At 35.7% G+C, this 18,703-nt stretch overlaps 1 protein-coding gene across 1 annotated transcript in view; it reads left to right on the plus strand.

Annotated features, from left to right (window-relative positions):
- The first annotated feature begins 1,848 nt into the window (after positions 1 to 1,848).
- Positions 1,849 to 18,703, plus strand: part of sls (sallimus) — a 246,553-nt gene continuing 229,698 nt past the window's right edge. Inside the window, exons 1-16 of the mRNA XM_076619154.1 lie at positions 1,849 to 2,035; positions 2,978 to 3,170; positions 4,834 to 4,947; positions 5,934 to 6,111; positions 7,594 to 7,694; positions 7,776 to 7,985; positions 8,260 to 8,445; positions 8,528 to 8,642; positions 9,121 to 9,362; positions 9,473 to 9,595; positions 10,444 to 10,644; positions 11,044 to 11,252; positions 15,790 to 16,405; positions 16,983 to 17,164; positions 17,273 to 17,471; positions 17,926 to 18,145. Coding sequence (XP_076475269.1) covers positions 1,851 to 2,035; positions 2,978 to 3,170; positions 4,834 to 4,947; positions 5,934 to 6,111; positions 7,594 to 7,694; positions 7,776 to 7,985; positions 8,260 to 8,445; positions 8,528 to 8,642; positions 9,121 to 9,362; positions 9,473 to 9,595; positions 10,444 to 10,644; positions 11,044 to 11,252; positions 15,790 to 16,405; positions 16,983 to 17,164; positions 17,273 to 17,471; positions 17,926 to 18,145 — 3,274 coding nt within the window. The 5' untranslated portion in view covers positions 1,849 to 1,850. The remainder of the gene's footprint in view (positions 2,036 to 2,977; positions 3,171 to 4,833; positions 4,948 to 5,933; positions 6,112 to 7,593; positions 7,695 to 7,775; positions 7,986 to 8,259; positions 8,446 to 8,527; positions 8,643 to 9,120; positions 9,363 to 9,472; positions 9,596 to 10,443; positions 10,645 to 11,043; positions 11,253 to 15,789; positions 16,406 to 16,982; positions 17,165 to 17,272; positions 17,472 to 17,925; positions 18,146 to 18,703) is intronic.

The raw sequence follows: 18,703 nt of genomic DNA on the forward strand, positions 1-18,703 counted from the left end.
CGCTCCGAGATAGACCTTCATTGTTTCGCGTCGATAAGCTGTTGTTTAATGCATTTACTCGTGCAAACAGTTACGCTTCTATTCACAGAAACTTTATGACGCATAATTTACTAAACTTACTGATTTAATAAACTTAGTCGAAACAAGTTTTTACTTGCAAACTTTTAATCGAAGATTCTCCTCGTGAACATTTGATCGGTCAACTCGAATGTACATTTTAATTTGTTGGTCAAGGTTTTGGAGGGAAGGCGCGACATAAAACGTCTGGAACGTACAACTTTCACTGTAGTCTATGTTTCTTTCTGTATGCAAATTGCACGAGACGATTCGCTCGGAACGCTCTATTAATCCCGCGAGAAAACAAAACTCCACGCGAGATAAAACCGCGCTTACGTCTCGGTGAATGTGCCGTGGTATGCAAACCACGAGATTGTCTTCTTTTTTTTTTTTCTTTTTTACACAGTCAACGAGCCTGATCGCGAGTAACACGATTCCGTCGATCGTTCGGCACGGCTGTTCGTGACATCGATCGTTCACCCGCTTGATCCGTCTTGCGTTACACCGGTTACGTGCTATACGACGCTCCACTTTCCATAGATTATGAGACGCAGTCGATCGTTTCTATGTCTGGAAACTCTCTCTTCATGCACATCTCGGCTCATAAATATGTATTAGGACTACCGTGTTTCTTGTTATTTGATTTTAGATCTTCATTCAGATTTCAGATAAACTTGTCTGGGTTTCTTGTTTAATTCGTTTAACATGTTTTCAACGAGGTTTAGTGGACTGTCAGGTGCGACAGATAATTCGTAACTCATCGATAGACTGCGGATTTTCGTGCGTTTATGATAAATTGAAAAGTGTTCGAAATATAGTACCTGTTATAGTTATTTAACAGGCGGAACAAACTTCACTGTAGGACTCATTGGTCGAATTATTTTCATCAAAATATGAATTTGCATAAAAATCCACCATCTTACTTATCACGCTCTTCTTTAACTGTTGCGAACAGCTTTTACAAATTTTTAGGTTGTTACTTTTCATAAATGCAAAATTCTAGTTTATTAGTCGTTGATATTATCTTGTCCGTTATTTCAAGCGATTATCATGCTTTGTATAAAGTCAGGATGTGTCCAATATTTGTGAATGGGCTTGTATAACGTTCGAACAGTGGTATCAAACTAGCTATTTAACAGGCGGAACAAACTTCACCATAGGATTTGTCGAATTATTTTCATCAAAATATGAATTTGCATAAAAATCCATCTACTCATCACGCTCCTCTTGTAACTGTTGCGAACAGCTTCAACAAAGTTCTAGGTTGTTACTTTTCATAAACGCAAAATTCTGGTTTGTTAGTCGTTGACTAGTCGTTGATATTATCTTGTTATTTCGAGCGATTATCATGCTTTGTATAAAGTCAGGATGTGTCCAATATTTGTGAATGGGCTTATATAACGTTCGAACAGTGGTATCAAACTAGCTATTTAACAGGCGGAACAAACTTCACCATAGGATTTGTCGAATTATTTTCATCAAAATATGAATTTATATAAAAATCCACCATCTTACTTATCATGCTCTTTTTCAACTGTTGCGAGCAGCTTCTACAAATTTTTAGGTTCTTATTCTTTATAAATGCAAAATTCTGGTTTGTTAGTCGTTGACTAGTCGTTCATATTATCTTGTGATTTCGAGCGATTATCATGCTCTGCATAAAGTCAGGATGTGTCTCAATATTTGTGAATGAGTATAACGTTCGAACAGTGGTATCAAACAGAAGTATCGTTTTGTTAATTTAGGTTAATTTAATTGTAATTGAACAATGAAGTAGGATTTGATATTCAGCCATGCCCACGAAGAGTCTGCAAGCAGTGGATATCTTAGAAGCCCTCGAATCGAAGCTCGCGTACATTCCAGGAGGTCGTGATCGCGAAGGAAGACCTTTGATAGTGGTTAATGTTCCCTCAGAACTTCAACCGACCACGAAGCCCAGGTTGGAAACGCTGATCGCCTATTTCTTGTCAATTTTTAGGTAATCGTTAGTGTTCAAATATCGTGCATATTCAGAGTGAACGTTTATTGAAAACACGATAGAACTTCATTTATCCGAACCTGTCGAAGGACAAACAAGGAAACTGGATTTACAAGGACACTTGTTAATATTCAGACACCATGCAGAGATTCTTATTTCATATATTTATTTATAGCAGTCTTATCGAACTGCTTTTCGATATATTGAAACATTCATTGCAGTTAGTAAAAACATAATTTTTATTTATTTGAAATGTATAGGTTTTTCATCTCCGCGTAGTTTGTCGTTTATTGTACAAAACACTGTGCACATTGTAACAAATAAAATGTATGTTTTTACCAACAACAGTAAGTTTCTAATATCAAAAAAGGTAGCGTAATATCGATAGCAGTTATAAACCGTTACAGACGAGAATAGAAAATATTTGGTCGCTTGGAAAGTTCGTTCCGATTTACATTTCTATTCGATATACATTTATCGAATTATATAGGTGCCATTTTCTTCCACAATGTTTCTTCGTCTTTCGCGCTATTCGAATGTTCCATCCTTCCAAAACCTCTCAAATTTTTCGACGTGAAACTTTTCGGTAGATTTTTTACGTCGACCAGATTCCTTAAAAATCTGAACGAACTTTCCAAGCTGCTCAATAAAAATCTCTCGAACGCAATGGTGTTCGAATATTAATAAAAATCATTGTCCATAGAACCTACATGAATATCTTTACCATATAATCTATAAATGACAAAGCCGATTTCTTTCATTACTCACAATTTTGCATATTCCACGTCTTTCAAATAAGTAGATTCGGTCAACAGCTGAAATTTCATCTGAATAAATGAGGTTCTAATTTATTTCAACTGTTTCAACTGTTAGAGATATGTATACGTAGACAAAGTAACCAAAGGATCAAAATATATTATGAGACGTATGTTTCGTGATTAGCGAGGAGACGAAGAAAAATGGATTGGTGTTGATAGTGGACGCGCAAAGAGGTGCATGGCGCGTGGCAAGGTCTTGCATTAGGCTATCTACTATACTTCTGGGAGCTTCTGCAGCTTCTGTGATAGTAGTGCGCCCAGACGGTTTCTGGGATAAGAGAGTGGACAGCTGTACGAAGTCCCACAAAGAAGGAGAGGTTGGTAACTTGCATTCAAGATTTTAACATTACGTAGTATTTTGTGTACGCTACTTCTTCATAATGATACAAATAGTTTTATCATTTCGTAACACGTAACGTTGATCGAGGTGTGCTCATCGATAGTAAATTAATCGTCAGAAATAGAAGCATAGAATGGACCATAATTTGAAACCGTCGATTAAAGTGCTTACTAATAATAATATCGTGATTAAACGCTCGATTCGATGAATCTACTAGGTCGTCCGGAAAGTTTCTTTCGTTTTATAAGGAAATAGTGGATGCACAAGATTTTTCGTTTTATATTATTTTATCGAATTACGTATGATCCATTTTTGTTCTATCAAAATAAAGATCACAACGTTCGACAAATTCGAAGATTAGGTTTCACGTTTGTACAAAGATGCATCGTTGTAAAAGACGCGTCTGTAAAAGAAAGATACTTTTCGGACAACCTAATGGTATCCCATTCATATAACGTTCCGGACAACGCTGAAACATCGGTTTGTTATGTTACGTAGATCCTTAAAGATTATACTTTCTGCTCCACGATATTCTACCGTGACATAGCCATCAGAATCGTAAAGATTGAAATCCTGGTAAACTGACTACCGTTATTTACAATTTTCTAATCGAATGACAAATTTTATTAACACTAAATCTACCAGCGCCGGCCAAATTGATCGTTTTCGAACTTCTACACGAATTTAACCATACTTAAACGTTATTGTTGTTATTTCTGTATTTAGAGATCACAATAGCCATTAGTTTATTCTTCGGATAAATCTATCACGCCTTTCTGAGCTGAATAACCCTTATTGCTCTTTCTTACATGGACTTGGAGTAAAAACAAAAGAATATCTTAAACCTATCGATTATATCTAGAACTATCTTCTACTTACTATTTATTGTAACTAACGCATCTGCGTATGGATGGGAGCGCGAACTCGCGTTGTCATTTTCAACAGTTATCATATAGCTTCGTAATTTCTGACGTTTCCTAAAACACGCATACAATACAGGGTGGTTGGAAACTGGTGATAAAAGCGGAAAGGGGGCGATTCTACGCGAAAAAAGAAGTCGGAAATATAGAATAAAAATTTTTCGTTCGAGGCTTTGTTTTCGAGAAAATCGACTTTGAATTTTCGCTCGGTACGCGTGCGGTACGTTATAACGGATCTCACTGTAGATCGTTGTCTCGATGGAAAAATTAAAAAAAAAAAATTTTATTCTATATTTTCGACTTCTTTTTTCGCGTAAAATCACCCCCTTTCCGTTTGTACCACCAGTTACCAACCACCCTGTATAATATAATAATAATATTAATAATATTATTAATAATAATAATAATAATAATAATAGTGCAGCAAAATGAAATATGTTTCTAATTTTACTCGAAGTTTTTATAATTTACAATTTTTCTCCAACTAGCCCAGACCAGACAAACTAGTTTCGCTCGAAATGTTACTTGTTATTTAAATCACTGGCCTTAAATGTGAGGTCCGGTCGTTCGATGTACGGTCGTCCTGCTCGGTCATCGCGTGAAATATCCACGCGTGTTTGTCAGAATCGTCGTGCGCGAAGAGCCCCAGTAACAACGAGTTAATTGCGGGTGTAGGAAGGCGCGTGTCGCAAATTAATTTTCAGCTCGTTGTTGTTTCAGCCGATGTATCTCACCCTGACGAGGCTCCAACTTCACATTGACTATGCCCAGCTGGCGTACGAACTGGGTGGCAACAAGCCGTACGACCACGCGGACTGGATCCAGAAACGCGTGGTAATCATCTCTCGTCTATAATTTGCGCTCAAGTAAAGCGCATTAACCGTATTAAATCGAAACGATGAAACGTAACTTTGTACGCGACATACCTTTGTGAGAGCCATTTCATGGTACATTTACTTCTTTATATATTTTATACGAATGTCTGGCTAGCGCTACCGTAAGATATAAACAAGATAATATTAGCGTAGTATCGCAAGATATCGAATATGGATATATTAGGTTGTCCGAAAAGTTTCTTTCGTTTTATGAGGAGATAATAGACGCACAAGGTTCTTTGTTTTATATTATTTTGTCGAATTACGTACGATACATTTTCTTCTGTTGAGATTTTCACACACGCGACATTTCACACACTTGGTTTCACGTTTGTATGAAGGTGCACTGTTGTAAAAAACACGTTTGCGAGAGAAAGATACTTTTCGGACAACGTAATAGATATCGTAGCGTATTGAGAATATTCATATTGATTTACGCTATTAATTACGTTAGAATTTTATTAAATGGTAAGTTACATTCTAATTTAGGGTTGCGTGTTAAATTAAGTTGCGTAAAAAAGAAGAAAAGGAATTTTTCAAAATGATAGGTTTCGTATAATCGAATGCCATAGTATTGATCGTCTTACAATAAAATTATGGATTTGCAAATTTTCTCTTCCTTGTAGAAACGAAATGAGTCGAATGTTCTTGTTTCGTCCTGCGTTGAATTAAGTTACTTAAAAAGAATGAACGGAAATTTTAGGGAGTTCGGTAAAATGATAGCTTTCGCATAATTCGACAGCGTCGTGTTTTCCGCTTTATGTGAAAACTGTGTACGTGCCAGTTTTCACTTTTTTTTTTTTTTTTTTAAGTAGAGAAATGAGCTGTGAATGCTTCTTTGGTTCTAAAGTACATGGATGAAAACGATGAACAGATGATTAATAAATTGTTGAAAAGAATACGGAATTTCTATGGCAATAAATTGTACTGATTTCAATGTGGCAGAAAGTGGAAGACTACACTAAAGATGCAGCCGATCTTGTTACAAAAATGACTGACCTACACCAAAGACTGATGATCACTTTGGATGGATTTCGGATGTCAGAATCGGATGATGATTTGGAATCCTACTCGAGGATGAGCAACGATTTAACATCTCACGCGCAACATGTTCTTCAGTCAGGTGAATGAAACATCGATTACTTTGATACATTTCATTCGTGCAAAGATATATTTCAAAAATTAACGCAATTTCATTTTTTCAGCGAATTTTTCTAATTTCGTGTTCTAATTTCGTGATCGTTGATCTTAGTATTAGGTTGTCCGAAAAGTTTCTTTCGTTTCATAAGACGATAATAGATGAAGAACAATTTCTGTTTTATATTTTTTTATTGAATTAGGTGTGATCCATTTCGTTCTATTTCTATTATTATATTCGTGCGTAATTCAATAAACTGATATAAAAGAAAAAACATTATGCATTGTCTATTATTTCCTTACAAAACGAAAGAAACATATAATATTTCTTTAATTTTTTCTCAAATTCTCATTTCAGCAAATAAACTTTGAATATCCCGAAAGAAGACTATAACGTAAAATCGAAACATAAAATCGTTCGTGTTAACGTGATTCTTTCACGTTCTTCTTTAATATCAAAAACTGTATAACGATAAAGAAGAAAAAGAAATAAAATCGAATAGAAAATGAAGAGATTAGAATTGAAAAATTTACCATTAAAAAATGAACGAGCCAATAATCGAAAGTTTTAATAAAATCATCGTCCCGCCATATACAGAGAAATCTCGAGTTTTTCAATGCGTATCTGTCACAGTCGGCTCGTTTTCTCGTGTCATCGTTATCGATCGCTCGAATGTCTATTTCCTGATCCGTAGTACAATCAAGCAACCGGTTGTACACGAGGATCGACACTCGGATATGGCCGGATTGGTCGGAAAAATTGAAAAACCGGCTTAACCGGATGTCGAGCAGGAACGTTTTTTTAGAAGTAAGCCGGCAGAGTCGCGTGCTCGCGGGAACGCGCGAGGGTGTAAAAACGCTGACAATGCAACGCTCGTGTAACTTTTATTTCTATTTCTTCTTTCCCTCTTCTAATGCGAGATCCCGCTATAATATTGGAATCTTCTTAGAGATGCGCATTTTTTAAGCCTACGGGGATTGCCCGTAGAGCTTTGGAATTCAAAAAAATTGATACACTGTTATTTATACCGTATTATGCTACTTGTTAACCGACTGCAATCGTTTTTAGTCAAGGCGACTTTGAAATCGTAGTGTCTGTAATTTAATCGAATCTAGAAAATTTAATTATTTTGATAGAACGAACAGACACAATATGAAAGAAGGATTTATCGAGTCTTTCTGTTATGTTAAAAACGATTAAAACTTTCACGATGATTGGATGACACGTTTGTTGTTTTCTAAATTTTAGTTGTGTTTTTACACGTTACGTTGCACTCTGTTCGCATATTTCGTGAATATTTCAGTTCTTCTTCGGAGCAAACCTGGAACAATTTTTGAAATCCAACAAATCACATAATATGTCAATATTAAACGGATTAGGCGATAATAAGTTGAAATTAGTGTTAAATGAATATTGCGTAATGTTATAAGAACAGAACGTTGATTATCTGTATTTTTATAATTTTAGGCAGAAATTTAGTCAGTTCGATGAGCAGAGAATCCACGAAGGACACTTTGGACACCTCGATAAAAATTTACGAGCTTATCGATTCCATCGAATTGAAACAGGTATCGTATCTTCTTCGAAACAAAAGGAAGATAAGTAAAATTTCCTGTTGCTTGCAAATGTGATGTTTTATATTTTTTTAGCTGGACATCGAAAACTCCTGGTCAGAAATGGAAAGAAATTTGGACACAGCCAGGGTAATCGGTGACCTCGAGAAGGGCGTGTCGCGTGTTACAGATTGGATCCTGGGACCAGCGGATGCTATGTTGAACTCTTGTTGTCAAGTCGGATTCGACGTCTCTTCCTCGGAGGAACTTCGTAGACGACATGAAGAACTGGAATTAGAATGCAGGGTAAGATATCAATATTAACGTAAAAGGCAATAATTTTCGTGTAAAATGTCTACAATCACCAATGATAGAATATTTTATTATCGAATAAATATTTCTTCGTAATAAATATTTCTTTCGATGAATTATTTAATTATTAGTTTGATACTTACGCATTTGTTTGTTAATTACTCGTATAAAGATTGAAACTTTTTAACACTTTAAAATAACAAAGAGAGTAAAATGATGTCGAAGGAAATTTCGTATAGAAGATAGTTTGCATTTGTTTGAATTTCAGGAAACTTACGGACGTTACGCGGAATTGCTTCACAAAATCGATAGTTTACCAAGCACGCGTTTATCGGGAGACTTGAAATCTCAAAGAGATTTCATGGACTTCGTGTGTAGAAGCTTCGCAAACAGACTCGAGAGACGACGAAACGTGTTAATCACTTCTCAAAGATTTTTCAGACTAGTTTCCGAGGTATTTATCGTTAGCAAGGAAGAAGAAAGTTTCAAATGAACATTTCTCTTTCAGTTAGCATTACGTTGCTACTATTTTCCAGTATTTTGACAAAACGAGCGAGGTGTTCGACAAATTAGTAATGGGTAATAGAACTCACGACTTTTCTCAAGCTGCAGTGAATCTTCTAAAATTGGAACAGAGTCAAGCAGTTTTAGGTAAATAATTTTTATTCAACAAATGTCTATGCCAAAGTATTGGGTAGTTAGCTGAGACAGCAATTAAACGGTGATTCAGAAAATTTACTTAGAAATTTAAGCTACATATCATATGAAAATTGGTTCATTATCATGAAATACCTGTAACAGTGTGTATTAAGAACATGATTGAGAAGGGGATGATTTTCGAAAGGGTTTTTGAAAAGAATTGCGGATATACCAAACAAAAGCTTCAAATCATTACGCGTTGCCAAGAATTAAAAAAAGTACTAGCTAGCGATCTTGTTACTTTAGAAAATTTTTTCATCGAAAATCTATCGAAATGAAGAAAATTCTTGTTGTTATACGTAGCATAAATTTCGAATTAATAACAAAATTAATTTTGTTTTGAGAATTTCTTTTCTTCGTTCGAGTGTCTTTATTGCTTCTTCGTTAAGTCTTGCAATTTACGCTGAAAAAGATCCTACGTTTATTGTAGAAACTTTAGAGTGCGAGTTGGTAAAAGAAGGTGAAAAATTGTCAGATATTTTGTCCATGCCCGTGAAGGATGCGCTAGGTCGAGACGTGCACGTTGACTATGGTGAAGACATAGTGAATGTCAGAGATATTTTGGATGCAACGAACGCTAGGAAAAACATTTTCAATGACAGCGTCGAGTTCCAAAAACTGTCTCTAAAACAGATCGCTTTGATATATACTTACGAAAGCGACGCTAAACAGGTGATTGTACAATTTTATTTGAATAACATTTTACTAAATAAAATTTCATTTCAATGAAGTATTTCTAAGTCGAGTATTTCTATGCGTTATTTATATGTGAAAGTTTTTAGGCTGTAATATGGTTGAACGATTTATACGACGTTCTGTTAAAAAATCATATGGAAATCGGTTGCAACGCTATCGAAATACAGTCGCAAAAGGAAGAACACCAATCGTTTCAGGAAACTGCTAAGGTATGTAGAAAATAAAATGAAATAATTCGACAAATCGCCTTCATCGCATAGAAATTGTAACAATGATCTTGTAGACAAGAGGTTGGACGTTTACAAATGCACAGAGTAGAAATGCAGAATAAAATAATATTATATGTATTGGGTTGGCAACTGGGTGATTGCGGATTTTGTAATTAGGTGATAATGTACAATAAATTCATTATGAATTTTATTATAAATTCATTATACATATTAAACATATATGGTAATAAATTAAAATAATGAAAATGAATGAAAATAAATATATATGAATTAAATCTGTATGAATGAAATGAATAATAATGGAATGAAAATAAATAAATATATATGAATTAAATATATATGAATGAAATGAATAATAATGGAATGAAAATAAATAAATGTATATGAATTAAATATGTATGAATGAAATGAATAATAATGGAATGAAAATAAATAAATATATATGAATGAAATGAATAGTAATGAAATGAAAATAAATAAATACATATGAATGAAATGAATGATAATGAAATGAAAATAAATAAATATATATGAATGAAATATAATAAATTCATTATGAATTTTATCATAAATTCATTATGAATATTAATGAATTTATTATACATTACCACCTAATGACAAAATCCGCAATCACTTAGTTGCCAACCCAATAGTATTCATTATCTTGACGTTTAAATCACTAAGAAAATTGTGGAATATAATTTAGAATAAAATGTTAGGAGAAGCGTGGAGTAAAATACGTATACAGATTTTAGAGTAAAGTAGCAGAAGAAAAATGGAATGACGTAATTTTATTCTTTACTGTACCTTGACATTTCAATTTCTAGGGGACTTATGACTATGGTTGTCAATTAGCGAACGGTGCTCAAGTACTAAGATTATCCTGCAGGCTACCACTGGAAAGTAACGCGGCTCTGTTCTCAAGGCTGCGTCAGGCCTGGAAGCAGCTTCGATCCGTTGGCCAAGAACAACTAACCAGACTGAGAGTGTGCGCTGTTTTCCATAGAAGCGTCGAAGATGTACGATCGGTGACCGTCATTTAAAAATTTCAAGCACATTACCATGCACAAATAATCAAATTTCCAATGTGAAATCTTAAATTTCAAACTTTACCGTATACCCTAACTACAGCTTGTTCGTCACAATTTTCAACTGACAATCGAAAAGCTGAAAAGAAAAATGGTACAACTGACAAAATCTCCAATTACAAAAAAGAAAAGACTTTAATAGAGAAATCTCCGAAACTTCAAAACACGTTACTTTATGTAATTACAGAAACTGTTTGGAAATTATAACAAAATTCTTCGGATAGATCTAAATCCTACGCATCGTTCTCTCTTTTTCTTGCTTTTGGAAAATAGAAAATGCACTGTTATCGCTCCTATTCTCCAAACTATCTTCTATAATTTCCAACGTATCTCTTCAAGCACTGTTCGAAGCTACACGACTTGATCAAGACCGTGGCATCGCTTCGTCGATCCTTGAGACCAGAAGACCTAGCCGCAGAAGCCCGAGCCAAGGCCGAGATAAGAGACATCCTGAATAATCGAGAAAAGCTTCTCCTCGAGGTTGGACGAATGGTGAGGCTGGGTCGTCTCTTGAGAACACGCTTGAAGGAACCTCTCTGTCATCAACGGCAAGTACGACCGCGATCATGCATGTTTCGAAAAAAATTCTCGCCATTAGTTAACGCCGATGATTAACACTAACACGTAACAAATTGGTAAATAAATACCAAACATCGTGCGATCGATCCTTCCTAGAATTTTTGGTGAAATTGTTGGCCAGGAACAATCGCGAAGCTTTCTAAAAAGAGAATCTCTAAATCAATCGTAAACGTATACACGTTTAGTCAAATATTTTACTATATTTTATAACAATTATTTTTATAATAATATTTTAGAAATAAGTAAAAATTACACTGCGTAGATATTATTGTAAAATTTCTCTTTATTTCGTAAATATGAAAAGTAACAAACCTCTTTATGAGTCACTATAATTAACCATTTAAAACGTCCCCCTTTTTGATTATGAAAATGGGTTAACGTCGTAAATCGTTAAGTGAGCGTTTTCGATGAAATTGGTTCAAAAGTAACTTGAAAATGTGTGTTCGTAAATCGTGAATGGAAGTCAGGAATCGTATAACGAATTTTTATCGACATTTCAAACGTTTCTGGCAAGATTTCCCGCTCGAATTTCCAAGCTTTCTCGACCGTCCAACCGTGTCCTTGGATTTTTCCTCCCCATTATATCTAGTGCAATTGGGTTCGGTGCAATAAAACGCGCGCACCTCGGTCGTCCACCGCAAGAGCAAGATAAGTCGAGTTCATGCGACGGTGTTGTGAGAAAGATCGAGTCGGCTGGTACCAAAGTAATATAAGAGGCGAGGAGGGCACTGTAACGTCGACGGGCACCTCCGTTTTTAACGGAGGCGGTGTGTCAGTCCATGGCTGCACGTCGACCAGATACCTACACCTTGATATTGCTGCATGTAAGTCCGATAGTTTCGAAATACGATAAACGCGCTCTACTCTCGTTCGACCTATTGTTCCTAGAAGCAAGTACCATTTTCATCCAAATCTCTTTGCATCTCTTTCTCGTTCCGTTCATTATAAAGTCTACCAATTCTTTATCGATGAAACAATTACCTCGAAATAACATAAAACGATTCTTCTTCTGTCATATAAACTGCATCTCGCGTCAACGTCGTTCTTGTAACTTAAATTTTTCGATGAGAAATAAATGGTATTCAGTTGAAATTACCAAACGAGCATAACGAAGCGATTGGTTAACAAATTGTTAGTTCATCGTCTTACTTCTTCCTTTCTCTGTTATGTTTCTCATCGTTGAAGTTCTGCTTGATCGGTGAGGTACGTACTTGCAGTTCATTCGCCTGTGTATTAGTGGATGAGACAATGTAAATACCTTTTTATCCGACGTGTAAATCTCATACAATGTCATTATTTTCACTTATTTGTCTCATAGAAAATTAAATGACACTTGTTGAAGCGACGAGATGAATACAACGATGAGGTTGGTCAAAAACTTACCAGTTCATTGTTTTTTTCTTTTTGCGTTTTTCTTGTTCGATTTTTATAATCATTGCAATTTTATTCGATCTACGAAATAAATGTGCACTTCGTCGAGTTTCACCCACGTGTTAGTGCGATAAATATAGGTCACTTGCGTCTAGTGTTGACGTATGCGTAACAGTTTGCGCTCGTAGAGACGAACGTCCTATTTTCACCCGCATGAGGACGGTCAGGGCCAAGAAATTGTTTCGCGCGAACCGTCCGTTTCTAATATTCGTTCGCAAATCGCAAACGTGAAGTTCGTTTCTAGAGCTCGCGCAAAAGTGGCCAGAATTTTGCCTCTGGAAAATGCAGCTGATTGGCACCGAGCCAACATAAACGAATATCGTTTCAAACCAGCTCCTTATTCTCTTTCCCTGATTTTTCGCAGGTTGACCTATTTCTTTCAAATTCTTATCGTTCAGGGTGGCACCGTTCTCCAATGTTTCTCGGTTCGTGCACGCGTGCACGAGCTTTCGTTAACTGATATTGCCAGGAGAACCCGTTGGCCGCGGTCCACGAACTTCAAAATCCGATCGACGACGGAACCACTTCGATCAATCGCAGCTGAAGATTTCCGTCCGTTATTTTCGGACCTACGAAACGTTTCATTCGGTAATTTTTACGTAAGACGTGAATTATCGATTCTTGCGCGTTCGTTTCGCGAACCGTGAAACATACAGCTTCCGATAAATCCATCTAATTAATCGTTTTGATTCATTGTTGGGATTAAATGAATCGTGAATTTCTACCGGCTAGTTGGTTTATGATTTCTCAAGAAATTTTTCATCGGATATTACGAATATTTACGCACAATTACAATTAGTGTAATTACAGTTTGTGTGATTACAGGAGACATTGACACGCACCTCAATGAAGCGTTTTTTCTTCAGATTCTATAAATTTTAATTTCATAGTATCGAATTCTTTTAATCATATGAGAGTACGATTAAATAGTACGAAACACGATACACTTGCGCCTAATTGATTACTATGTAAACGCTATAGTAAAATGAGTGGTACGCCAATAAGTTTTGTAGCCACTGTGCATGTACTATAGCATCGTAGATATCGAAAATTCACAGTGAACGTACTAAAAACTTGGAAAATGCAAATTTACTCACAAACAAAAATTTGTTTACTCCGTTGATCTAATTATAATGTCGTTGACGATAAGAACTTTCTGTGTCTCTCCAATGAAGATAATCGATCGAATCGAAGATATCGCGATTTTTTATCGTCTCTTAGAACGTATGTCACGATATTGGTAAAACCGAAAACACTTTCTACCCTTTAGAGTACATAAAATAGCCATAGATCGTTTGAAATTTCGATATATGCAGCGACGATTGAAAATGCCGCTTAAAAGTGACGCTATGCAGATACAGCGGCTCTTGGTTCACCGAAATTAGAACTCCGCCCCACATTGAAGCCACCATCTGGTCCACGACGCTTCGTCGCGGCGCTGTCACTGTCGATTACGTAATTCTTTAGAAATTTGACGTTTTCTCGAGACTAATTTTGTTAATGCATGCAAATCGATCTTCTACATTAAGATGCGTCGATCGTTTGCTACGGATCGATTATCACGGACAACTAGACGCGCGATTTAGTTTCGAGCACCGATGATTTCGTAAATACAGCTACAAAAACGTATACTGCTCGCAACTATGCATATAGCAGTGCACGATATGTGTATCAGTAAGATGGTCATTTTTTGAGAAATAGAAAAGAAAAGATATTTTATTTCACTGACTGAATGAAGATATCGAGGAACAGGTGATGTTGGTGGAAGTTTAAAAAAAAGCACGATCGTAAAATGCTAGTTTAACGATCGTGTTTGTTCTAAAAATTCTTGTTTAAAAGGCTGCTAAGAGCATCGCTTTAGCTTTCAGCAAGAAGCAAACGCACTCTTTAATATGATATAAATTATAATTGGTATTCTAATTGTAAGTGGATTAACAGCTTCATCTTCAATTCTTTGATAATTTTATTATACGTATTTTTTTAAAGTAAGGCGAGTGCTGATGATTTTTCAATTACGTTCAAACAAAACTTACTGGACACCCCATATATTTGCAAAAGGCACATGTACGCACTCATAAAGCAAGTTATAAATACCGCAAGGAGCAACTGCGATAAATCCTCGATACTTTATCATCTTAATCCGCCACTTTCAAACTTCTTCAAACGCAACAGGAGGAACAGTACAGGAAATAGAGCAAAACATCGTGTTAAAAAAACAAAAAACCGGCATCTGTTAATCACGGAACGTAGTGATTTACGCGTAACAACTACTAAGTTACAATATATGCAAAATATGGCAGAATACGTAATATAATCATACAGGAGGTTATTTGATATGAAAAAAGTGAGAAACCTAAAATAAAATTTTCTGGCTTCGGAAATTATTCTACGTGAAAACATGTATCGAATTTCTTATACGAACTTTTATTCTCAAGAGAATCGAGTTCGAGGACTTGTCAAGTACCTGTGAACTGGACTAACTCTTCATTGGATACGAGTAGGAGGCAACGAATAGAAGAGCAGAAGGCTATTCTATACGCAAAGATAAACTAAAAACATAATACAAATTTTTTTCGCTTGAAGGCTTGTTTTCAAGAAAATCAAATTTGAACAGATTTAAGCTCTAAACAAAAAAAAAGAAAAAAATGTATTCTTTATTCTCGATTCATCTTCACATACACAGGATAATCTCCTATCGTTCGTCCATTGATATCCAGTCAGAAATTAATACTCTCCGAATATTCATACTCGATTTTCTTAAAAACCAGATACGAGATCTCGAATGAGAAGATTGTAAATATTCTCAACTTTTGACTTATTTTCGCGCATAGAATAACCTGCCGCTCGTTGTCCAGCATCCACCATGAAATTTGACAAATGGAAACTCGACGTTCGAAATTTCCCAATTACTTTTCTGCGAACGTACACGTAGCGTTACCGCGAGTCTTTTGTCACACCGTGTATAACAAGATCGATAATCAGGCACGCGATCATCATTCACGAAGTCGACGGACCACGGTCCAGAAAAATGTCTATTAATAGCGAGAAGTGAACGAGAGAAATTTATTTTTCTAGAATGTCTGAAGCCGAGGATGCCTCGGGCAAAGGCAGTAACCTGACAGCGATTGAAGCAATCTCGGCGAGGCTGGCGGAAGTAACGCGACTCGCCGAGAAGCTGGACGCGAGACTTTGCGAGGCTGGAGCCAGGACTCGACCAGTTCCGATGTCGTCGTCCGCGATGTCCTCCACTTCGTCTCTCTTCTCGTCGTCGAACGTATCAGTCACCACGTCCACGTCCGCTCCTAGCCAAGTTCAAACGATTTCTACCGGAATCTCTGGATCCATTGCTGTTACTACCTCGTCGATTGGAATTACTACACCTTTGATCAGTTCCTCGGTGTCTACGGTGCAACTGCAACCTAAATGCGTGTCCACGATCTTGTCCTCGGCGACGAATAACGAAAGTGTTGGTCCTTCGAAGGAAAAGATGTCTGGCTTGGTGTCTTCGATACCACAATCGGCGAATGGAACGGTTTGCACGGGTACTGTTAATGGTAAGGCTGGTTCTACTATGCTGGAGAATGGTAAGACGGAGGAAAAAGTTGCTGAGAAAGAAGACGGAGCAGAGGAGGAACGTAAGGACGTGGATTTGGACCCAGCGAATGACGCGAAGATGGAAGAAGTCGCGGAGGTGAGATAAATTCGTTCGTTTAATGAAGTAAAACATGTTGGTTAGAGAAAGGATACGATGATGTGTTTTATGGTTAATCCGTAATGGAGGTTCAAAAGGGGAAATAGTGTTAATAACAGTAACGTAAAAGCTGTATAAAAATCATTGAAAATCATTGTATTAAATAAATTCACTTACTTAATTTTTATCGAGATATTAACAATGTATCGTTAGATTAAAAAAATGTGTATGATTTGAAAAGGAAATTATTTATTACAGACACTTGAACGTTCTGAAACTTGATAAAATTGTAAAGTTTGAAATATTAAAAATGTCAAAAAACAGAATTCAATAAAGTAAATTAACTGAAAAAAATATTACAAAAGAAAAATATTGCACGAGTACAATGTTAATCCTCGATTCAATTCGAGTTTAGAAAAATTGTTTCACACTAATTGAACGATTATTTTAAATCATTTAATATTTGATCCTCTTCTTCTCTGATCGTATAGAGTTGTCTCTATATCTCTATATTAAGTCAAATTTATATTCAATGTCTCGTCGAATGCATTTTGTGATATTTATATCACGATTGTAGGACGTAATTGAGAAGTCATTCGACGATAGTCAAGCCGATGATTCGAACATAGAGGACTACGTGACCGCCACCGAACGTTCAATTACTCCGACAGTTCGCTCCAGAAGCGAATCCTTCGTTACTTCTCCAGAATGCGAAGACCTTGCTGCTCCAGCAACCATAACGTCTAATAACGATAATTGGTAAGAAACACTGTCCATAAACAAAAAGAACACTCATTAATTAATTCGTTCATGAATAATACGATCTGATTCTAATAACGATTCTTTTTCGTCTTTTTATTCGCGAAGGTGGAACATCGAGGAACCTAAATTTATCCCCACTACTGCAGCGGCGTCTTCTCCTGTGTTTAAACAAATGGAAGCTTCGAAAGAGCCGAAAATAGAAAGAAACGTCGTCGTATCGGTGGATACTCCGCAATCGGAAGCTAGTGAGACGAACAATGAAAAACAGATTGAGAAAGTCGTGACAATGGAAAAGAAAGTCGAAGTACGTAGAACATTTTTAATTTATGTTTCTGTGAATAATCGAAGGTTTACGACAACAAGAAGGCAGCTCCGATATTTAAAATAGCGAACAAAAGAAAATATTTATAAAATAAGAAATATAAGAGATACTATAATTTTGCAAAATAGGTTTCTATTTAATAAAATAAATATGATATATATTATGGAATAAAATTACTGTTAGGAATATGATATTTTTTAGTACAAGAGACACTAAAATGAAATTAAATTGAAAATGTTTATTACTCGAATATTAATTAACTATCAATTTATAGCATGTTCAAAAAATCGACCTGATTCTGATTGATCTTGAGTTCATTTTTGTTGCTTTATTCAAATTATTAAAAAGTACAGCTACCTTCTTATTGGAGCAATCCCTTCAATTTGCGTACGTCGGGATTTTTTTTAATGCGTTATTTTATCTTGTGTCGATTCAGGAGAAATCCGGGAAGATCGTAAAAGAAGTTACAGAAACAACGACTTTACGCGTGTCTCACGACACTCGTTTAGGTATCGCGTCTTACAAAGTGATATCCAACACCACGCAAGATCATCGAGAAAACGTTGATGTTAAGGAAATCAAGGATCTCGAACGAATCGTGTTTCCGGATGTTCAGACGAATGGATTACACCACGAGACAGATTCCGGTTGCAAATGTGAGACTTTTCACGTTCAATAGTCTTTAGAAACTTTAGTTGCTCTGATGTCTATCTTCACTATGGAAAAATTCATTTTCTACAAAAACATTTATTGCATTATCTACACAGATTATTTTCATTTAAATCTAAAGAGTTAAGTTATCAAAACGATAGTTTTATAGTATAATGTATTGCATATTTGTTTAAGATAGGACAGTAATTTTCGTGCTCCAATGCATTATAAATTACGTTGGAACAGAATAAGAATTTAATAATCGGGCCATGAACCTTTATGCATTCATAGGAAGTTTAAAAGTGCAAAAATACACATAGCGTATAAAAATATAGAAAATATTTAAAATATGATTATTTATAATATTGAACAAATAATTGTTTAGGTCATATTCCTTTAGTTATATATAGATAAAGATATCAATTCATATAGATACTTGAAGTCTATTAACAACTGATACAAAATAATTATATCTACCACCAACAGAACAAATTGAAAATACAAAATACAATTAGCTATCTATTTACTGCGGTAGCCCTACTAAGAATGTTTCAAACGATCAT

This window comes from Bombus vancouverensis, chromosome 1 (assembly GCF_051014615.1).
Source record: "Bombus vancouverensis nearcticus chromosome 1, iyBomVanc1_principal, whole genome shotgun sequence".
Lineage (NCBI taxonomy): Eukaryota > Metazoa > Arthropoda > Insecta > Hymenoptera > Apidae > Bombus > Bombus vancouverensis.